This window comes from Chlorocebus sabaeus, chromosome 27 (genome assembly GCF_047675955.1).
Source record: "Chlorocebus sabaeus isolate Y175 chromosome 27, mChlSab1.0.hap1, whole genome shotgun sequence".
Lineage (NCBI taxonomy): Eukaryota > Metazoa > Chordata > Mammalia > Primates > Cercopithecidae > Chlorocebus > Chlorocebus sabaeus.
The window spans coordinates 4,196,025-4,220,995 of NC_132930.1; the positions used below are offsets into that span (position 1 = coordinate 4,196,025).

Sequence of the window (24,971 nt, forward strand, 5' to 3'; positions counted from 1 at the left end):
GAATTAAAAGTATTCGCTATTTTTTTATGATTTCTTTTTAATTTTTAGATTTTGACCAGGACATGCAGATACCACTTTAATGCAGGTATACAGCAGGAAACCCACTCCTACTTCCTACGTCAAAATTTATATAGTAATAATGATGAAAAAAATAAAAGTAGCATTTATTGAATACCCTGTATATACCATATACTCTGTTAGACATTTCAGATTAACTCATTATTTAATTCTGAAAAAAAAATCCCCAGTTAGGAAAGTGACATTATCCCCATTTTTCAGACAAAAACATTGAGACCCACAGGTGTTAAAATTCTACTCTGTTATCAAAGAGCAGGTCAGTATCAAAGAGAAAATTTGACCTTAGGTCTCCCTGACTCTAATGCTTTCACTTTTTCTATTACATAATTATGACATCAAACTACTTTGTCTTTTTCTGGGGGAGAGCGAGGGGGCCTGAAGTCACTAAGTCAGTAATACCCTCGGTGACTTCTTTATATTTCTGTTTGAGAATCAGGATGACTAAATCTCCATTAGAACATGAGGTGAACTTTCAGATTTGAACTATCCTAATTAATTGTTATCTGTCAGCAGCCACTTATTTAAGGATTTCAGATTCTTTTCCCTGCAGTAGAAATTGTTACTATCAGATGATACTACAGCAACTAATCCTATAAAGTGGCCTTTCCGAGTTCAGTCTTGCCCAGGTGTCATATTCTACAATTTTAAGGGAAATTAACCTAGTTAACTCATGTCTAGGTTAATTTTGCTCAAAAATGCCCATGTCCCTGTAATCTGAGGTGAAGAATTTACTGCTTTTGACTGCATTAAGCAAACCCATTTCTCCATATTGTACTCTTTCTTGGAACTCATCTGTGACAACTTTATAACTTCATTTAATATATGAAGCAGGTTGCAAGGGTTTCAAGAGAATAGTTTTTTTTGTTCTTGTTTTTTTGGATTTGATTATTTTTAGTAAACATAATGTTTATTTTCTTCATTTAAGTTTTAAGAAATGTGGAAAATATAAACTATTCTACTCTGATTATTCCACTTTTTGTAAGGCTTAGGTTATCACTAGATAGTAAAATATTTACTTTCACTATAGCAAAATTTTAAGTGCATTTTTATTGTTTGTTTCATAACTCCCAAATAAATAATAAAAGCTATCCTTTGTTTTCAAATAGGTTTTTGTATTTCAAAAGAATAATTTTCAGTTGGGTGAATTTTTGTAATAAAAATTCTCTAATGATGTATTATTTATCAAAAATAATGTACCTCCTCAGTTAAATCACCCCAAGGAGTTATAATAAATCATTAAAACTATTAACATAGGACCAGTCACCCTGCATTTTATGGCAATGAAACTTACAAGAGTGAAATAGAAAAATAATTTGATAACAATGGGGGGTTTATATAGGATAGGGTTTTTGATGGTCTTCTGTTATTTTATTGTCTGCTTTTCATTATTATGAATATGTTATTTTAAACTCATGAAATTGGAATATAATAGTGGTTCTTATAGTCACATCAGGTCGAACCTCTTCTATAGAAGGGCACAGGTACAGGGATCCCAGAGTGATACCCCTGGTCTGCCATCTTTGTCCATATTTAGATCCACCCTTACCTTAATGCAGAACCTCTAGGTCATAACTGGTTTCATTTGATGTGAACCACAATAGATTTCTTGGAAATCACCTCTCAAATGTAGTAGATTATGATTTGATGGGTTATTCTTGCAAGAGATTGGTTAAGATTAAGTCATAAAATGTTAAAAAAAGCCTGCTAAATCCGTTTTATAACATCACTATCAAATTACACCTAATTAAGGAGCTGAATCATATCCTTTTAAAAATCTAGGAACAGAGTAGTTTGGTCATTAAGATGATGGGTTTAATGAGATCAGAAATAGGTGAATCCACGCAGAAGAGATTTTGTGCTCTATTGGAACAATGGAAGAATGAAGGGGAATCCAGTTCAAGGTTTTCCTTTCTTTTTCCACGAGAGCCTCATTACATTCTTTCCCAAGGTGGGAAATGAATTAACTAAAATAAAACTGCCCAATGCTGCCTAGGCATCCATTTAAGCAGTGCAATTTCCAAGTGTCTTTTGATTTTTCTTAAACCACCACTAGATGGGACTCTTGCATCCTTGGTTTTGGTTTCTTAGCATCTTTGTCTACAATTTGGGGGTATAATTAACTCAGAAATAACAGGGTAGCTATAGGATTCTCTGCTTGACAGGTTCTACGTGGGGCCTCTGCATACATCATTTAATCTTTGGAAGTACATAAGACGCATATTCTAATTCCCATTTTAGAGATAAAGTCACTGAGGCTCAGAAAGAAAGTAGAGAGGGGAGAATTTAACATTTGTTGGGCAAGTCTGTATTTAAGACATGTATGCTCATAGGTTTTCTTTCCAACAACTCCCAAAATATCATTTTCGTTTTGCAGATGGAGGAAGATCTGCAGTTTAGCAAAGTCACATAGCTGCTGTGGCAGAAGCAGAATTCAAACTCTTGCCTGCTTTCAGGGACCATTTTTCTCTATGTATAGCCACTTCTTAAGCAATTTAAACACTTTAATGTATGATGTAACTTTAAAATTCATAAAGATCTTAGGGACTTCACCAGTAAAATGCAAGTGTTAGATTAATTTTATTGAAAAATACACAATTTAGACATAAGTGTCTTTGAAAAAAATCTCATTTAGAGATTCAGCAATATAATTTAATAGTAAAGAGTGTGGACTTCTGAGTTAGGTTGCCTGGGTTTTTATCTCATCTCTACTACTTGCTAACAGTATGATCTTCAGTAAAGTGCTATACCTCATGTAAACTCAATTTCCTTATCTGTAAATGAGAATAATAATTACTTGGTTACTTACATGGTTGTTATGTGAGCTACATAAATTAACATATAGAAATGTTCTTAGAATAAGATCTGTCCAATAGTAAGTGCTTCTAAGTGATGATTATATATGCAGTCCAGAATAGTGTAATATGAGATTTATGTGCAAAAGGCATCAATTTATATAATTCAAAGTTATGTTTATATTACAATATTGTGATTAAACTTCTGTTTCATTCAAAATTTACTATATTCTTAATTTGTGTATTCCTCCTTATACAATCTGTAAGTGTGGTCCACTTCTGTTACTATTCACAATTTTTTAAATCAATTCTTTCATTTAATGAACCCGGTGATAGTGAGTATTTACCTTTGTCTGAATCTGTGTTAGGTGGCATATTTTTGTTTGTTTGTTTTTTAAAAAGCACATGCACACAATCAGCTCAGAATGTGGAGGGATAAGCAGGGATGTAAACAAATATTTGAAGTGAAGTATCATAAGTGCTAGGAAAGAAATAGTACAAAATAAGCTAAGAGTAAAAAGAAAAGAAACACTGATATCAGAGGAGTCAGAGAAGCTCACTGGGAAGAAAAATCAAGTCAAGCTTTGCAAATTAGCCTAAAGGAAAGGCCATGTTCTAAGCAGAAGGTATACAATTATCAAGAGCAACATGGAGCATATGGAGAACAACAAATTGTGGACTGATGTATCTCTGGCCTGGGGTTCAATTGTTTATCAGCATGGTTAGATAGACTCCAGTTCGTGTGCAGCCTTTTATCTCATTCTAAGGCCATGGAAACTACCTCAAGGGTGTTTTAGCCAGAGAGTAAAATGGGTACATTTGAGTTTGAAGAAGACTGCTGTGGGAAGTATTGTATAAAATAGATTGCAATGGGGTGAAAGTGGATACAAGACGACTAGTAAGAGCTAATTGATATCTTTCAGGTGAGAAATAATGAAGGTCTAAAATAGGATCATGCATGTTCAGGGAGAGGGAGTTATAGATATTGGAGACAGTAGGGAGGTAGGATATGTAGGACATTGAGAATCCGAAGGAGAGAGAAATGTAGATGTGGGCTTTGTAGAATACACGCAGCCCTCTGTGTTCATGGGCTCCACATCCATGGATTTAACTAACCACGGATTGAAATATCAGGGAAAAATGCATAGTTGTGCCCTTAATAGACAAATACAGCCATCTTTCTTGTCATTATTCTCTAATCAATACCATATAACAACTATTTGCTTAGAATTTACATTGTTTTAGATATTATAAGTAATCTACAGATGATTTAAAGTACAAGGAAGGGTGTACATAGGTTATATGCAGACATGCAATTTTCTATGGGGACTGTAGCATCTGTGGATTTTGGTATCCACAGGGGGTCCTGGAACCAATCCCCCATAACTACTGAGGAATGACTATACTCCTTGATTTCTAGTTGAGTTGCTAGCTAAAATCCAGTGATTTTTCCTACATTAGAGAGTTATGAAAGATGCAATAGGTTTTGAGTTATACTATAGATTCACTTGTTAGGGTTTACATTTTAAGACTTCTATGAGACCCATTTCTCTTGGTATAGTGTAAAGATTTTCTCTGGTTTTCCGTCTCTAGTCTAACATTCCTTCAGCCTATTCTACACATTGTGACAAGAGTAATTTCCTGAAAACTCAAACCTAGTTATGTAACCCTCTCCTGCATGAAAACTTTCAGTGACTCTATTGTGTCTATTGATTAAAACCCTTACCATGGATTACAAGACCTTCATGAGGCCTCCCCAGCTTAATCTGTTATAATTACTCATTTTGCTATGTTAACCTATGTTTAACCTAGGGATATGTTTTATTTTGTGTTGTTTTGCCTTGAACATATTCCTCAGACTTTTTCAAGTTTCCTTTTATACATCAATTCCCCCAGGAAGCCTTGTCTGATTCCAGAGTCTTCACTACCTCTTAAGTAGTCTTAGAGCACCTCATGCTTTATCACTTTTTATATTTACCGTGTAACATGCCTGTCAGTCATCTCCATCTTCCTGTAGGTTATATTCTTCATGAGCATAAAATTTATGTTTTCCATATACTCATGTCTAACAAAGTGACTGACACATAGTAGGCTGGATACATTTTTAATTAATAAATGATGTCATGTGGAAGGTTTAACAAATGTTGATTGAATCCATGTGGACATATTCAGAGGAAGCGAGTTACTTGGCTCTGGAAGTCATGAGATACATGCTTGAACGTCTTAATCATCTGGGAGCAGGTTGGAAAATGAGAATAAATTAAATTGCCACGGGAGAGCAGTAAAGGAAGAAGAGTAGAGGGACAGTACTGAACCTTGTGGATTACCAACAAATAAATGACTAATGTTAAAGGGAATAAAAAAGAAATGCTCAAAAGATAAAGTGTGTATGGAATAGTAGAGGCTTTAGAATTTCTATTTTGATGAGAGCAAACTGTTTGGAAGTGGGGATTTGGAATTATCTTGAAGCTGCACTTGCATAGCAAGCATATTGTAACAGGTTGAAGGAGGACAATATATGTGTGTTGAGTTTTGTTTGTTAGGTAGTTTGAAATTTTAGAGGGTGATTATAAAATATTTCTTTCTTCCTCTCTCAAATTTGAGCTAATTGATGCAGTCAGTGCCTAGATCAACAACATTCCTTCTGTCAGAGATGATTTCTGTCTCCCAATAACTTACAGAAAAATATAATTCCAGGTTTGAGCTATGTGTGTCAAATCAAGACTACATTTTTCTGTTCCCCCCTTTATAGCTATAGGAGCTAAGAGATATGAGTAAAGTTATCAAAGAAATATGAGTAAATATTAGTTGTATAATTTTCAGTTTGTGACTAAATCTTAGGGAGATGCCCTTAATCTCAGGAACATCCCCTTAAAATGAATAGATATGCTTCTCCTTCCCTCTTCCACTTTCTGTGTGCTGGAAGGCAGTCTAGCGTTGGCAAGCCTTCCTGAACCTCAAGAACATGGCCAACACCTTAAATATGGCAGAGGTATAAGAAATGAAAAGCCTAGGTCTCTGATACTAAGACTATTCTATACTTGGATGTCTTGTGCCACAATTGTTAAATGACAGATAGAGGAGGAGAAAATGTATTTCCATCTTATCTTGTTTGTTTTCTTATGTTCTCACTCCAGAGAATGGTGTTTAGTTGGTGCTTAGCTTAATATGTTCCTAAAACTTAATCTATTTTCCAAAACTTATCTCTCTCTCTCTCTCTCTCTCTCACACACACACACACACACGCACACACACGCACACACACACGTGCGCGGAGTGAATGGTCTATATAGAGACTGTCGAAATATATCTGGAGTGAACAGTGTGTATACACAAACACACACACACCTAGAGAGAGAGAGAGAAACAGAGAGAGTAGAAAGTGAGAATAAAGAAGAAATATTTGAGGTAATAATGGCCAAGAACTTTCCAAATAAAACCACAGATCCAGAAAGCTCAGAGAACACTAAGAAGGATAAATTTGAAAAATGAAATACAACAACAAGAATCACGCCTAGTCTTATCACATTCATACTGCTGTAAACCAAAGACAGAGAAAATCTTTAAAACAACTAGGGAAGGAAAAACAATACTACCTTAACTAAAAATAAATAATAGCCAAAGTAATATTTTAAATAAGAAATACTGATCATGCCACTACACTGTTTAAATTTCTGTTAGGGGGTGGGGGGCTAAGGGAGGAATAGCATAAGGAGAAATACCTAACGTAGATGATGGGTTGATGGGTGCCGCAAACCACCATGGCCTGTGTATACCTATGTAACAAACCTGCACGTTCTGCACATGTACCCCAGAACTTAAATTATAATTAAAAAAAATAGTTTCCCATTGCTCTTGAAAGTAAGTTATATTACCTTAGCATAGTCAAAAAGGCTTTGAATAGTAGGACTCCTGCTTCCTCTTCTGGCCTCCTCTTCTTTCCTGAAACCTTTATTTCTTGCCTTCCTGCCTTGTAGCTTTCTCTCTATTCCTGGGCTTCACCATGTTCCTGGGATTTTCTGTGCATGCTCTTTTCTAGTTTAGGATTATTTTTCCTTTCCTGGGTACCCTGTTAACTTTGTCCCTATTTCTTAAGGGAAGTCCTACCCAACCTCCGTTTCAAGGTGGGCTGCTCTATTATAGGTCATCTTAAACCTTGTCCAGTTGTGATGTTGGGTTCTTTTGTACTTTTATTTTTTAATACCTCTTAGAGAGCTCATCTGGCTTTGCTAACATTCCAATCACAGCTCCACAGTGCTCAGCACAAAGTGGGGACTAAGTTTATGCTTGCTTCATAAAAGAAAGTATAGGTTTCTTGCAATTATCCTAAAAAATAAATATTTATTGATTACTGATTACTGGTGTAGTGGTTTCAATAAATATTTATTAATTTATTAAAAAAATGAAACACTACCCTCAACTAAGCACCCTTTTACATTTTGGGGAGAAGACACACAGGCTCTAATCCATATAATTTATTGGAGTATACAGTTGTGCCAACCAACAAAATTTTGAAAAGGACAATATAACAAAGATATGCTTCAGACCTGATTGTGTGTTCCTTTAGGAAAGAGATTCTACAGATTGCAAAACCTGAGCTATATATACTGCAGCATTAGCAGAATGGGCACTCTAGGGTGCAGCAACCTTTGCAATTTTGTTAATTGGTGTATTCTCAGTTTTTACAAGAGTACCTGATGTTTAGTAGGCACTTCATAATAATTTATAAAGTAAAGAAATAAAAGGTAGCTAAATACAAAAGAGGTAAACAAGTGGCAGTGAAAAGACTCCAGGTAGAGTAAACAGCATGCATAATTCCCTAGACTGACAACATTTTTATATCTCTGCAGCTTCATGTTGGTGCCAATATGAAAATGGCATCATTTAGATTGTGAAGTCTTTCACTGAGAGAAGGACTTCAGGAAGAAAAGTGAGGAGGGGAATTCGAGTTTTGGATGAATTAAATCCGTGATATATTTAGGTAAATAGAACAATTTCAATTCCTTCAACAGTGTTGTCCACATTATTATTATAGCCTTTGAAACATTTTCTTCTAGATCATAATTTTTTCTTTATTCTCACCAATATTAAAGATGTGAGTTTGAGTTAAGCTTTTTGACAAAATATGTCATCCAAATTCTAATTTCTCTCTCTAGCACATAGAAATTCCAATGATTTTATCATTCAGATGCAGTACGGTTCTGAGTTAAAAATTATAGCCTTTTATAGTACACTTAAATTGTATTTGTAAATGTTTATTTTATTTTATTTGGGGAATAGGATATTTAACAAAATGTCAAAGCTTCTTGCACCTGAGAGTGCACATTCTACTAATGCTGCAGTATGCATAGCTCAGGTTTTGCAGTCTGTAGAACTTCCTTCTAGAGGCACATACGACCTGGTCTTGTGCATACCTTTGTTATATTCTGTACTTTCAATTTTTTATCCATTGGCCTGAAGCAGGGGAAACCCAACACATGTTATCAGAGTATCTTTTGTTTCTGCCATTCCTAGCAGTAACCAGCAGGTGGTATCAAACAATTTTACATGTGTTCTAGTGTAGTCTTTCGTGCCTGTTTGGTTTCTGAGACTTTTCCTTCTTAACTTCCACCCCACACCCCAACCACAAATACAGAGGAGGATTTTATTTTATTTTGTCTTTCTGGTTTAAATCTACCTTTGCTTTCAGAATGATATTTTTTGCATACATGCATTGAAGTATTTATTTATTTTTTTATAGTAGGGGCACAGCTTTACGTGAAGAAACTCATTTGGTCTTAGTAACAACACTATTAGAAAGTGCTATTGGTGATCCTTATGTTAGAAATGGGGAAGCTGCTGCAGCAGTGTCAGTCTACCTACCTTGGTTTGACTTTTTTCTCAGCGTGTATTTTCACCCAAAACCCTTTGCATAGACATCATTTGCTCACCTAGTATGAGTTAAAACATCAATTATCTAACATTTTTGGCCTATACCTTGATATAAAAATATTATATAAAATAAAGTGTAAAAGTGCTATAAGTTAGGTATTGTCTATGCATGGGGAATCCTCACATATATTTCACATATTATAGAGAATTTTAGTGCTAAAAACACTTTAAGGTACTTACCTTTTTTATTCTTAACTGACAAAAAAGCCTCCCAGATAAGTGAATTGTAGAGATCTCACCAGAGGTGATAACAAAAGAAACAGTCTGTTAAAGAAATGCTGAGGAAACATTTAGAGAGTGCCCAACTAGGTGCAGAAAAATGCACATTGTTGGTAGACAGGTACAGGGAAGGTTTGTGAGCTTTCCAGGTAAGTGCACTGTCTCTTTATTTAATGTCCAGTACTCTTTGTTTATAGTGTCATGAGACCAGGCTATGATAAAGCAGTAAACAGAAAAGGTGGCATTTGAGAATCATATTTTTTCAGTAAAAAGACAAAAAGAAAGGGAAGAAAGGAAGGAAGGAGGAGGGCATCTAGAGACAAAGTGGATAACATTATTGCCAAATTTCCAAAATCTGATGAAAGAAAATATAATTTAGATGTAGGGAAGATTGCCTCACAGTAGATTTGTATTAAAATTGCTGTAATGTTTTATTGCCTAGAATGAATAGACCAAAATCTAATTTTAAACTGTTAGTGTAGACTTAGAAACAAAATTCAACTTATGGTTTGCCATCATTTGGACTTGCATTTTATTGTAAATGTTTTCTGTTTTTTAAAAAAGTTAATCAGTATTAGTGCATCCATCAGATATTCCAAAAATTCACATTTGAATTAGAATTGATAGATGCCATCAATTATCTCTGCTTTAAATTAAAATTGTTGTATTATTTTTATCACAAATGAAAAGCAGTTTCACTGCAGAAAAAGAAAATAATATAATCTCACTATTAATTTTCACAACTAATATTACCATCTTAAATTGTATCATTAGAGATTTTATGTTTTAATTTTATTCCTGGTATTTCATTTTAAAATAGCAAAAAATGTAAAACAAAAAAAAAGTCAGCCACAAGTCCATTTTAATTTTCTTTATTCAATCTAAATACCACATTCTTATCCAAAATGGTAACTGTAGGTGTTTCTTTTCTGACTTTTTTTTACTACATTTATACAGTTACATGTATATTGATATATAAATCTAGCTGTGTATATTTTCATTCAAATGGAATTATGAAACTTTTAATGTAGAATATTTGTAGTCAATATATAGCACTACTTTATTCTTTGTGATATTGTCACGGTATTTATAATGTAGGTATTCAACAATTTTTCAGACTATTTCTGTATCAGTTAATAGACCAATTTGCCACTCTGGCTTTTATAAGTAGTGTTCATAGAAGAGTCTTGTATAACATTTATCTCTATACTTTCTTTTTTGCTATCTATTGACACGTTATAATTGTACATATAAATATGGATTACAAAATGATGTTATGATTTTTTAATACAATGTGGAAAGATTAAACTCAGCTAATTAATATATCTGTCACCTCTAACATTTAACATTTTGTCATGAGAATATTAGAAATATTCTCTTAGTGAAATAGAAGTTACCGAACTTAATTAGCAGCTATATTTACCATACTCTGCAACTGTTCTCAAAACAAACATGAAAATTATTCTTCCCATCTGAGGCTTTGTACCCTTTGGCTACCATCTCCCCATTCCATTTCCCTGACCTCACAGCCTCTAGTAACTACCATTCTTCTCACTGCTTCTGTGAGTTCAATTGCTTTAGATTTTACCTATAAGTGAGAACATGCTGCTTTTGTCTTTCTGTGTTTGACTTATTTAACCCAGCATATTATTCTCCAATTCTATTCATGTTGCCTCATATGACAGAATTTCTTCTTTTTCTGAGGCCTAATACTCTTCCGTTGTACATATATACCACATTTTCTTTCTTAATTCATCCTTTGGAAGACACTTAGACTGATCCTGTAAGTTGGCTATTGTAAGTAGTGTTGTAATGAACACGAAAGTGCAGACATCATTTCAATATACTGATCTCAAGTCTTTGGGGTAAATTCGCAGAAGTAGGACTGCTGGATCATACGGTAATTTCATTTTCTGTTTTTTTGAAAACTCCCATACTGTTTTCCGTAATAGTTACACTAATTCTCATAGTTCACATTCCAACCAAGAGTGTGCAATATACATCCTTGCCAACATGTATTCTCTTTTGTCCCTTTGATAATAGTCATTCTAAAATAGGTGAAGCGATATTCTTTATGGTTTTAATTGATATCCTCTAATGTTTAGTGATGTTGGCCATTTTTTTCACGTATCTGTCAACTATTTATGTCTTCCCTTGAGGAATATCTTTTCAAGTCCCTTGCCTGTTTCTCAATTCGATTACTTATTTTATTGCTGTAGAGGTGTTTGAGTTTTTTATATACTTTGTGTATTAAGCACTTTTCAGATGTGTGGCTTGCAAATGTTTTCTACCGATCCCAGATTTTTATCATTCTGTTAATTTTGTTTAATATATGGAAACTCTTAATCTTGATGTAATCTTACTCGTTTATCTTTGTTTTTGTTGCCTATGTTTTCACAGTCAAACCTAAAAAATCGTTACCCAAACTAATGTCATATACCTTTTTCTCTATCTTTTATTCTAGTAGTTTTAGAGTTTGATGTAGCTCTAGGGTTTTGTTATTGTTGTTGTTGTTGTTTTCTGTCAAATCAGCAAGATACATTTTTTTAGAATGGCAGTACAGGTTGACTATCCCTTATCCAAAATGCTTGGGACCAGAAGTCTTTTGGATATTCTTGGATTTTGGAACATTTGTAGAATACACACTGGTTCAGCATCCATAATCTGAAAAATCTGAAATCTACAATGTCATCTTGGCACTTGAAACATTTCAGATTTTGGAGAATATTAAATCTGAGATTTTTGGCTGAGGGATCGTCAATCTGTTATAACAAAAGTAGGAAGAATAAAAATAGCTAACAATTACATATTCTGTCTACCCATTAGATGACCCACTAAGCTATTAAAACAGAGTCTTCGGTAGTCCCTAACTAAAAAGAACACAGACTTCATAGAATTAGTTAAGAAAAGCTAATAAACAAACAATAAGTTTGTCAACAATAACAACAAACCCCAGAGAAGGGTCAGAGTCTGATTTCCAGATTTGCCACATTACAATATTCCTAATGTCCAATTTTCAAAAAAGAATATGAGACATACAAAGTAAAGAGAAACTATAACCCATTTTCAGGAAAAAAAAAATTCGTTAGAAATTCTACCTGAGGAAGCCTGGACATTGTACTAACCACACAAAGTCTTTAACTATGCTAACTATGATAAGAGCTAAAGGAGACCATGTCCAAAGAACTAAAGGAAAGTATAATAATGATATTTCAAACACTTCATCAATAAAATAATATAAATTATTTAAAATTGAAACAATTAGAAATTCTGTAGTTCAAATTATCATAACTGAAATAAAAAATTCACTAGAGAGGCTTACCAGCAGATTCAAACAGTCCAAAAAGAAAAATCAGTTACCTCAATGATAAGCCAATTAAGATTGTTGAATACGAGGAACAGAAAGAGAAAAGAATGAGGAAAATTAATCAAAGTCTGTAAGACCTGTTGTACATCATCAAGCATGTCAACAGATGAATCTTTTGTAGTCACAGAACAAGAGTAGAGAGAGAAAGGTAAAAAAAGAATATTTGGGCCATGCACGGTGGCTCACACCTGTAATTCCAGCACTTTGGAAGGCCAAGGTAGGTGGATCATCTGAGGTCAGGAGTTCAAGACCAGCCTGAACTACATGGTGAAGCACTGTCTCTACGAAAAATAAAAATAAATCAGGTGTATGTGGTGGTGCATGCCTGAAATCCCAACTATTCAGCAGGCTGAGGCAGGAGAATTGCTTGAACCTGGGAGGCAAAGGTTGCAGTGAGACGAGACCGTGTCACTGATCTCTAGCCTGGGTGACAGACTGAGGCTCCACCTCAAAAAAAAAAAAAAAAAAAAATTGAAGACGTGATGGCTAAAACCTTTCAAACTTGATGAAAATCTTCTATCAGCACATCCAAGAAGCTCAATGAACTAGAAATAAAGGAAACTCTAAGACATCACAACTAGATATATCATAATAAAACTTTGGAATGCCAAAGGCCAATAGAGAATCTTGAAACAAGCAAATGTTACAAGCAAAGTAACATCTCATATAAAAGAGATTCTCAATATGATTAGCACCTAACAAATAATCAAAAACCATGGAGACCAGAGGCCATGGGAAGATATTTGAAAATAAAAATATTCAACCTAGAATTATTCATCAAAACTAAAATAAAATATTAAACATTAAATAATAATTTTGTTTTATATTTATGTATATTTAAATTTATAAATTTATTTTATATTTATTTTAAATATTAAAAATTAAATACAAAATTTAATATTTTATTAAAATAAAATACTAAAATTTTAAAATTTTAATATTAAAATAAAATATTAAAAATATTAAAAATGAATATAACTAGACAGAAGATCAGCAAAATGTAGAAGACTTGAATAGAGAATACACCAACTACACCTAACGTACTCTGGTCATAAAAAGCGGAATGCACATATTTCTCAAGTGAGCATGAAGCATTCTCTAGGAAGATAATGCATTAGACCATTAAACAAGTCTCAAGAAATTCAAAGATTGAATTATTACAAAGTATGTTCTGACACTACAATAGAATAGAATTAGAAATCAATAAAAAAGTAAATTTGGGAAATTTATAGTATGTAAACATTAAAGAAGACATTTCTAAATAACCCTGAAATCAAAGAAGAAATCACAAGAGGTTTTAGAAAATACTTTAAGATTGAATGGAAACAAAAAATAACGTATGTTATGGAAAATGAGAAAAGCTTGTTCTTAAAGAGAAATTTGTATCTCTAACCACTTATGTTACGAAGAGAAAAAAAAATTCTCAAATCAATAACTTAACCATCTTCCTTGAATGGTAGAAAAGCTAAACCCAAAGCAAGGGGAAGAAAAATAAGAAGCGTTAGAGTAGAGATAAATTGTAGAGAGAACAGAAATAACAAATAGAAAAAATTACCACACAACCATAAGTTGGTTTTTGAGCAGATCAATAACATTGAGTTACTTTTAGCTACAATGACCAAGAAAAAAAGAGACAAAAATCAAATTACTAAAATTAAGCAAGAAGAGAGGACATCACTTCTGACCATAGAACAAAAGAAATTTATATAATATATATATGTGGCAAAGCACAGTGGCTCATGCCTGTAATCACAGCACTTTGGGAGGCCGAGGTGGGTGGATCACTCATTTGAGGCCAGGAGTTTGAGACCAGCCAGGCCAACGTGACAAAATCCGTCTCTACTAAAAATATGAAAATTAATTGGGCATGGTGACATGCTCCTGTAATCCCAGCTATTCAGGATGCTGAGGCACAAGAATTGTTTGAACCCAGGAGGTGTAGGTTGCAGTGAGCTAAGATCACATTACTGCATTTCAGCCTGGGTGAAATGTCAAGCAAGACTGACCCTCTCTCTCTCTCTCTCTCTCTCTCTCTCTCTCTCTCTCTCTCTCTCTCTCTCTGTATCTATATCTATATATCTATATCTATATCTATATCTATATCTATATCTATATCTATATGTAAATTCTGGTAACGATTGTATGCCAGAAATTTAGACAATCTATATTAACTATAACAATTCCTAGCAATGACACATGACTAAAATTAACTCAAGATTCTGAATAAACCTATGACAAATAAAACTATGAATTTAGTAAACTAAATATTCCAATTAAGAAAACCTCAAGGTCAAATGGCTTCACTGGTGAATTCTCCCAAACATATAAAGAATTAACAACAAACTTTCTCAAAATATTCCAGAAAATACATGAGAAGGAAACATTTCCTGACTCATTTTATAAGGCTGTATTACCAAGACACCAAACTAGAGAAAGAAATCACAATTAAAAACCTACAGATCCATATTCCTTTTAAATATAGATGTAGATGCCCTCAATAAAATACTAGCAAACTAAAATCAGTCATATTTTAAAAGGATTACATAGCATGACAAAGTGGGGTTTATCCCAGAAATGCAAGGTTAGATCAGCATACAAAAATCAAATCAATATAATATAGCATATTTATGGAAAATAAAAAAATAAAAATGAAAACAATCATACCTGTAGGTGAAGGATTAAAGTTTCTCCCTAACATCAGAAATAAGACACAGATGTCTGCTTTCACCAATTCTATTCAACGTTATACTACAACGTTCTAGCTAGGGCAATTAGGCAAGAAAAACAAATAAAATATACAGATTGGAAAGGAAGAAGTAAAACTCTTTCCATTTGCATGATCTATAGAAGACCCTTAACGAACCACATCAAAATTGTCACAGCTATTAAATTCAGCAAAGGTGCAGGGTACAAAATCAACATACAAAAAGTCAGTTGTGTTTTTGTACATAAGCAATGAACAATCTGAACAGAAAGTTAATAAAGCCATTCCATTTACATTAGCATCTAAACAAATACAATATCTATAAATAAATTTAACCAAAAAGATGAAAGACTTATATATCGAAAAGTATAGAATGTTGCTGTATGAAATTAAAGAAGCCCTAAATAAATGGAAATGTTTATTATAGAGAAATAGAGAGAGACAGAGAGAGACGGGAGAGAATGAGAGAAAGAATGATCTAGTGGAAATATATCCTGTGTTCAAAGACTGAAAGACTAAATATCATTAAAATGACATTACTACCAAAATATCATGTGCCGATTCAATTAAATATCTATTAAAATTCCAATGGCTTTTTTACAAAACTGAACAAAATGACCGTTACAACATACAGAAATGTAAGGGATCCTGAATAGCCAAAACAATCTTGAAGAAAACTAAGACTGATGAATAGGAATAAGAAGGGACTCAAGCTTCTCGATTTCAAAAGTTACTCTAAAGCTAGAGTCATCAAAACAGTGTAAAACTTGACTAAGGATAGATATGTAGATCAATGATATAACATTTGCAGCACAGAGATATCCCACATATTGATTCTCAACAAAGTGTCCAAGATAATTTAATGGGGAAACAAAAGTCTTTTTTCACACATGGTGATGGGACAACGGGCTATCTATGTGCAAAAGAATGAATTTGGACATCTACCTTACACCACACACAAAAATGAACTCAAAATGGAGCAAAGACTCACTGGTAAGACCTAAAACTCTAAAACTGATAAGAAATATAGGGCTAATTCTTCATGACCTTGGATTAGACGACAGTTTCTTAGGTATGACACAAATTTGTAATGCCTTATGTCTTCCACACTATCAGGAGAGTATCAATTTTTAAAAATTTTACTAACATTTTGATGATAATATTGCTTTTAAAGAGCAACGATTTTTGGATTACCTTTACTGTTGCTGCTGATTTATTTTCATTTCCTATATTGAGTGTATATACATACATATGTACATGTATATGTATATGTATGTATGTACATGTGTATCTGTCTTATATTCTATTCTTTTGTATGAAAGTCTCAAAGGAAAGCAACGTATTCATCAAAACCTTTCATAATTTAGCGTGTGCAAACATAATATGTTTCTGTAAATGTGGTTTTTAATAACTCAGCAGCCGGTGAAATAAAGTTCCTTTTTTCTTTTGTTCTTACTATTACAATCATAGGGTATTTCTAGATGCATTTACTCATGCTTTACTGGAATTATTGCTATTTTGAATTGCTAACTGTATTGTAAATGAATGAAAATACTGCTTTATCCTAAAGGAAAATAAAATACAAAGAACCTTCAAATATGAATGAACATTTCTTTAACATTTTCATATTTTCTTTTAATTTAATGTACCTCCAGTGCACATAATTAAACTTATATTGGATCCCTGACAAAACAGGTTATTGTAATTGTCATTTTGAGGACTTATAATGCAATTTACCTCCTGAATTATTGCCTTATTTTCTCTTATCAATTGTGACTTCCTTACCACTGTCAGAAAAGCTATATGTTAAAAGGAAAGGAGGCCGGGCGCGGTGGCTCAAGCCTGTAATTCCAGCACTTTGGGAGGCCGAGACGGGCGGATCACGGGGTCAGGAGATCGAGACCATCCTGGCTAACACGGTGAAACCCCGTCTCTACTAAAAATACAAAAAAAAAAAACTAGCCGGGCGAGGTGGCGGGCGCCTGTAGTCCCAGCTACTCCGGAGGCTGAGGCAGGAGAATGGCGTAAACCCGGGAGGCGGAGCTTGCAGTGAGCTGAGATCCGGCCACTGCAGTCCAGCCCGGGCTACAGAGCAAGACTCCGTCTCAAAAAAAAAAAAAAAAAAAAAAAAGGAAAGGAAATATATTATTTTAAAACCAAGAAAATTAAAAAATAATTAATTATATTTTTATCAGTTTTTGTTTTTAGTGGTTTGGTTCATATTTTATGGATTCTAAGTTATGTTGTAAAAGAAAATTATGTCCTCATAATGCTGAGCAATCCAGAATTATTGATTTAATACTGAAATAGCCAGGCTTGAAGTTTCTTTCTTTCTCCTTCCTTCCTTCCTTCCTTCCTTCCTTCCTTCCTTCCTTCCTTCCTTCCTTTCTTTTTTCTCTTTCTGTTTCTCTCTCTCTCTCTCTCTCTCTCTCTCTGTCTCTTTCTTTTGTTTTTTTTTTTTTTTTTGGAGACGGAGTTTTGCTCTGTCGACCAGGCTGGAGTGCAGTGGTGTGATCTTGGCTCACTGCAACCTCTGCCGGTTTAAGCAACTCCCTACCTCAGCCTCCAGAGTAGATGGGATTACAGGCACCCGCCACCATGCCCGGCTAATTTTTGTATTTTTAAAAGAGATGGGGGTTTCACCATCTTAGCCAGGCTGGTCTTGAACTCCTGACCTTCTGACCCACCCACCTCAGCCTCTCAAAGTGCTGGGATTACAGGTGTGAGCCACCACGCTGAGCCTCTTGAAGTATTTTTAAATCACGATTCCTTCATGATTACTTCTGTGGGTTATTGGTCCATTGCTTAACATAATTCAAATAAATGATGAACAAATTAATGTGAGGGTTTTATAAGATTTAAAAAATATATATTAATTGGTAATGGGCCCATTTAAAGTGCCTGCTTTTCCTTGTAGGTAATGCTACTTCAGTATCCCCAGTCTTTTTAACTTCAATAGTACTTAGGAAGAGGAAAAATGATTTCTATACAGAACAAAAATGGAAACCGAAAATATTTTGAGAGTCATTACATCAAGAAATATCATACCTATTTAAGATAATTAACTTTACACTGTATTCTAGCATCTATTCATTTATTTATTATTTTTTAGTGGATAAGAGTAGCAAAAGCTTTGGAGGATAGGGGCAGAAAGAAAAGCTACTTCCCATGCTGTCCTGCCAGTAACTATTGATGTTTTTGGTTCCTGTCTTTTCTTTTGCAGGAGTAACAACTGTCCTAACAATGACAACTCTAAGCATCAGTGCTCGAAATTCTCTCCCCAAAGTGGCTTATGCGACTGCCATGGACTGGTTTATTGCTGTTTGTTATGCATTTGTGTTCTCTGCCCTAATTGAATTTGCAACTGTTAATTACTTCACCAAAAGAGGATGGGCTTGGGATGGGAAGAGTGTAGTAAATGACAAGGTAAGTGAGAGCTTCCGTGTTACCATTATTAAGAAAATACCCTAATGAATTCAGCTTGTAACAGATATGTTTCTAAAAATTGATATTAAAGACATCCATATATATATGAATTTAAATCACATCAATTTCTTTTAAAGCGTTCTCACCTGAAATCCTTTAGGAGCGCTCGTAGTAGTAATACTTCCATTAAAACCACTCCATAGCATCTGTTGAGCTGTATGTGTCAGGCACTGTGCTAAGTGTTTTACTTATGCTCTCTCACATAATCTTTATAGCATCTTTATGACTGGACTGCCTTCTTCTTCTCATTTTTACTCATGAAGAGTCTGAAACAGTAAAGCTGTTTACTTACCCAAGCTTACACAAATTGTTAGTAAATATACTTGAACCCCGATATACCTGTCTGACTGTTAAGTTCATGGTTTTAACACCACACTGGATTATTATAAAGAGATTGGAAAAAGATAATGGGCATTAGTTTTACTTATTATAGAATTCCAGGCTTTGTCAGTGAATTGAGTCCTCTTCACCTGTTCCAATCTCTGTTGATTGATTGTAAAAGCCCATGTAGCATTTTTTTAAAAAATTTTTTTCCCATGTTGTATGGAATAAATATGTCAGTACTGAAATGCCTAGGAATTTTAAATTGCTCAAATGGTCTAAAAGGGAAAAGTTGTTTGTTTTTAAGATTAACTTCTTTTGAGATTATTGCTGTCCATATTCAGGTTTCAAGTACTGAATCTAATTAGAGATTTGTGCATTGATATAACATACTCTGTAGATTATGTATCTGCCTCAAGAAGAGGCTTAGAATGTATCATAATCATCTATATTCTTAATAATGGTAAAACGTTGTATTCAGAGAATTTCTTTAACATTTTATCAACCTAAATGCTTCTTTTATTAAATTTGGATTAACATACTTGCAGATTTGATTTCTTTTTCAGTTATTTAAATTTTTTTTTTCATTTCTATGACAATATTACAGTTTAAATATATAAGCAGTAAATGTTATAGTTTAAAAGTCTTGGTCTTTTTCCTTAATTTTTTAAGCCATAGAAATAGGCTGATGGTTTATTTCATTTTATAAGTTGTATTTTCTCTACTAACAGAGCCAACAAATAAATATTAAAAGGAATCTCGTCAATTTTGTATGCTTAACTTCTGGGCTGTTTCAGCATTTCCATTACATTTTAATATTGATTTATGTTTTCATTGCCCATATGGTATACTGCTTTTTCATGGTATCTATGCATTTTCATGGTATCTATGCAATTATTTTTTAAGATATATTGGTTACATATGCACCTTCATACTAATTTTTTGGAGATAAAGTATTAGACCTTTGTAAATATGTTGCAAAAGACAAATGTTTTGTGCCATGAATTCCCATATGTAAATTTATTGATATATTATTTTAATATTAGAGAGTGCCAAATAGACATTATGAAATGATATGCCTTCTCAACTCTTTACCTTGGAAAACAGAAGTACCTCTAAATGTGAAAAACAAAACAAATAGTTGATAATGCTCTGTAAAAGCAATAGCTTACTCCTTGTGAATAGTGGATTTAAGTCTACCCATATGCCAAATTACACATAGCCAGGATAAAGCTATATCAAAATCACTGAGATTCCAACCTAATTTTCAGGAAAAGAATTAACATTGTTTATGTTATTTTAGTTCTTGTGGTTGACTTCAGGAAAACAATATATCAGGCATTGCTTGTTCTCGTTTCCTTTTCCATAGCTAGAGTGCCCAGCACAGTGTCTGGTCCTTAGCAGGCATTTCATAAATATTTATTGTATAAAAGAATGAATGAGTTTGTGATCTTAAATCTGACTATGTAATACCAGTGGGAGGACTTCTTTGCCTTCATGGAAAGTTTTGTTAAAATATATATATATATATAATGAATTTATCAGTGGGTTTTCTAGCCAATTTCATGATTCAGATGAGTTTGAGAGTTGTTTCATAAACCTACCTTCGGACTAAGAACTAAAATGTCCTTAAAACTAAAAGGAAATCCAGAAGAATGCCCTAAAGTAGCTTATCTGCTTTTACTTTAATATTCCTTAGACTTAATTTTTAAGTAGAAAATTATAATTTTCTTTAAATCCAGAGTTTTTGTCCACAGGCTGTTTGTAGTGCCCTTTCTGACTAACCAGGCTTATGGAAGTCCTTTTTTGTGTGACATTAGTAAACATGAGCAAATGTGGTTATCTATCAACCCAACGAGCAAATGAAAAGTTCTTTGAAAATTCATAAAATAACAAGTATCTATTTGCCCGTAAGAATAATGATTCAGCTACATATTGATATTGTATGTTTTAAAAAAAGACATTTATCTTTAGCCTGTTTACATGTGGATGGCACACTCAACATATTACATGTAGAATGTGCACTGATACTTAAATTTCGGTTTTGCAAATAAATAAATAAACACTCTCAGTTATATTCATACTACGTTTGAGCTCTATATTAAAAGGCAAAGCTACCTTACTCTGTAGGCTTGGGCAGGACTTTATAGTACTTTTAGCCTCAGTTGTGAAATTAGGCAAGAAAACCTTATCATTAGAAAAATACAATGCTGGATCAGATTATCAAACTCCAAATTGTTATGCCTTTCCATATACAAAAGTGTCTATTTATGCAACCCCAGGCTCTTACGGAACCCTTTTTCATATCCAATGTTTTTCCTTTTCTCCTTTTGCTCAATACAAATTCTTTCACCCAGCTCTTGATTTGATCTCTTTCCTTCTTGCTTTCTCAAACCTGTTCCATTAGTTATTGTTTTATTATTTTATGTCTTCAAAGCCATCTTATTATTTTCAACTGCCTCCTTTCTTTCAGCTTATGAAGATGCTTAATATGCTTCATTTACCAAGAAGAAAACTTTTTCCAATCCTATGCCACTTTCTTCCCACATCCTCAGTTTCTCGCCTCTTTCTATATTCAAACTTTTTTAAAGCTTACTTGCAATGTTATCACTTTCAACTTAATTCTCGACCAACTATAATCTAATTTCCTTTTCATTTACTATCTTGTAGCTGAAGAGCCCTAATAACCTCCAGACTTTAAGATCTGAAAATAATTTTCCTATTTTTCTCAAGGAATCCCCATTAAATTTTTTTTGCTGTTATGCTCCAGAATCGTTCTTCAGGCCCAGCACAGCAACTTTTTCTCTTCTTTTCCTTCTTAAATCAAACTTCGGAGGATCAGCTTTCCTCCCTCACATCCTGGCAGCTGCCACTATTCATTTTCTGTTTTTTGATTCTCTGCCAGAGTTCAGAGTGGACCCAGCTTCCCTGGCGTCTGTTCTTGTTTATCCCTAAAGACATTTAATTCTGCTTTCTTTAATGCTGTTTTTGTTTTCAGTATTCACTGTGTGATTCTCACTTTAAGGGTTTTACTGACAATGCTTGCATGAATAGCTGCAACACTAAGCATACTGTCCCCTCATTTGCCATCCTCAGCACAAATATCAATTCCTCAGGAAATTTCTGTAATTTGTAAATGATGAGGCCTCCATTTTAAGTGTGCACAGTACTCTGTTCTTTTGCATTAGAGCCTTTATTGTAGTTTGTAATTGCATGTTTCTGTCTCAGCTCCTTCCCTGATTATGAAAATGACCATTTTTGTTTAATACATCACTTCTTTCTGGCATTTTGTACAGGCTCTTACATGTGTTAGGTGCTCAGTAAATATAGCATGATTTAAAGAGGTATTACCCAATCAAAATTTAAAACCCTTGCCTTCATTTCACTATTCAAGGTCATTATCAATAACTATACACCATACCTTTTAACTTACAAGATAGTATATCTAACCTCTTTCTGGAGAATTTCTACCTGAATATAGCGTCTCAATCTCAATCTCAATCTCAACATGAATATAACAATATCTGTTTTAGAAAGGATACAAGAAAATTGATTTTATATCTTTCCACTGCCCATACCTAGTTATTCATCAGTAATTGGTACTTCAGTTAATGCCACAACCTAATCTTATAAGCCAGCAACTTGGAAGTATCACTCAACATTTAGTCAGTCATTAAATCTTGTCCATTATTTTCCTTACATATCTTAGACCATATTTTCACCATCTCTCATACTTTTTATAGTTTTTGTTACTCCTTTATATTTTTGATTGCGTCATCTTCTTATCTATCTCTACATTACTATCGGAGTTATTGTAAATCATAAATCAGATCATTTAACTAACTCTTCAGTTCTTTAATGAATTATTAAAGACAGTTATTCAAGGAGCTAAGCTAATATGGCCCAAGTATATAGTTTTCTCTTATGTTTGTTTTTATGATGAATAATAAGGAAGATTTTTATTATGTTTTTACTTCTATGTGCCTGGAATATTTCTATTTTAGAAATGAAAATTGGTCAATAAAGTTACTTGGTCAGAATCACACATCTAATAGGTAGTGAATCCAGGATTGAGGATAGATCTAAGTTTCATAGTCATATTATTTCTCTAGCCATTACGAGCCACCATCATTTCCCCAAACATCCATGCCTCTGCACAGCTCCATAACATTAGACCTCCTGACCCCTCTTGCAATAATATGTCTTCTTCTTCTGCTAACTGACAAACTCCTGTTATTTGTTAAGATCTATCTGATTTTACATAATATGAAAACTTTTCAGACTAATGTATTTAACTCCTCTCGTTCCCAAAACTGTGTTTTGACACCACTTGGTATGAATTATTTTTACAACATCTCATTACATTATAGTTGTACTGCAAATAAGTCTGTTTCTTGCACTAGTTTACAAGATCTGAGTGGACAATGTTTTGCCTTATTCATCATCATATCTGCTGTTACTTAGCACGGTATTTAGTACATATTTTATTGAATTGATAAAAAATTATTTACTTTAATTCTTTGAGATTGCTTTCAATTCTAAAGCTGAGTCAGTGAGTCCAAACTGGCTAAGGAAAGTATAGAAATCACTAGATAATAAATTACTCAAAACATAGACATAGGAACAAAATATCCAAACAGTTATGGAATGTGCTATTGTTTTGAGCCATTTTATTTATTTCAAAGAAAACATCATATTTTCAAGTGTATTTATTTATTTATTTGTATTCATAAGGTCCTGCCTTGTTCCAAAGTATTTCAGGCAGTTTATCGAAAGAATGTATTCACTTAAATTATAATTGAATAAAATAGAAATAAAATTAGAAAATCAAGGTGAAAGAAAATAGACTCAAATACATTCATCTTTGGACTAGCACATTAGCTGCAGTCAATTGCAATAGTAGTTAAGCTTCAAATTCTCAGCTTCTTGGTGACCAAAGTAACACCTTGGGGGAGGGAAGAGTTATTTTTCTTTGGATATATAAATTTTCTCAGAAAAAAACTTGCCTTACTCTTAAATTGTCTTTTGAAAAAAATATCATGTTGGCTTTTTTTTTTTTTTTTTTTCAATTAGGGGAAGCTGGGTACTGTAGCAAGTGATGTCAAATTTTTCCCAATAAACGCAATAATGGATTTCATATTGATGTTTCTTGTAGTCCCCTTCAATAAAAGCTGAAGGCATTATATTAACATACAACTCAGTGAAAGCAATTCTTCAAGGAGCTAAGCTAATATGGTCCAAGTATATAGCTTTCTCATGGCCCAGTTTATTCCAAGAAAAGACTTTAGAGTACTTAGAGAAGTGGATGGACTGTTTAACCTTCAAAGAATCTTCTGTAAGTATCACTTTTCTCAGTCAGGATGATTAGTAGACAGTTAACAATAGCATTATCTGACCAATGAGCATGTTGTTATTTTACAAGTAATGGGCTTTCTAGTAGCCACAATAACTGTAAAAAGGCAACATGAGATGGTAGAAAAAGCATAGATTTATACTTTGGAGACCTGATTTTTTTTCTCCAAAGCCTATTATATTTAGTGTTTGAATGAGAGCCCCATTTCTTTATTGTAAGGAACAGTCCCTAAGATTCTTTCTGACTCCAAACCGTGTAATTGTTATTTTCATTCAAAGGCCAGGTCACTTTACTCATAGGTGTTTATGTTAGCTAGAACATTGGCTGAAGTTACTAGCAAATTATTTTCTCTACCACTCATAGGAAGTCAAGATTGTTTTGATACAATGGTGTAAGACATTTTAATTTCTGTAATCCGGATTTTTCCAGACTTCATATTTTAAATATATATCCAAAGACTGCAATAAAGTGATACACTCAGAATATACTTAAGCCTGTTACATGCCATTTTAAAATGGAAAATCAATTTGTGTGGGTTATATTTTTTTTCATTCCACTTCATTGATAACTGAACATTCAACAAACTGTATAACAGCATAGTTTACTCTACCCCCACCCAGATAATACATAATATATAATATTTTATGTATATATAGTTTTGTTTATAAATCAAATCTTCACCTTCTGATATGGGTCTAAATGACAAACAGCTTCCACAAG

The 24,971-nt window shown here is 33.4% G+C and overlaps 1 protein-coding gene across 4 annotated transcripts in view; it reads left to right on the forward strand.

Moving 5' to 3' along the window:
* Positions 1-24,971, forward strand: part of GABRA2 (gamma-aminobutyric acid type A receptor subunit alpha2) — a 159,982-nt gene that overhangs the window by 122,735 nt on the left and 12,276 nt on the right. For 3 of the 4 annotated variants that reach the window (XM_073012428.1, XM_073012427.1, XM_073012429.1), the window contains one exon: positions 18,315-18,517. In XM_073012428.1, the coding sequence (XP_072868529.1) occupies positions 18,315-18,517 (203 nt within the window). Of the gene's footprint in view, positions 1-18,314; positions 18,518-24,053; positions 24,234-24,971 lie in introns of all 4 variants that reach the window. The other variant, XM_038008564.2, reaches the window with a different exon arrangement.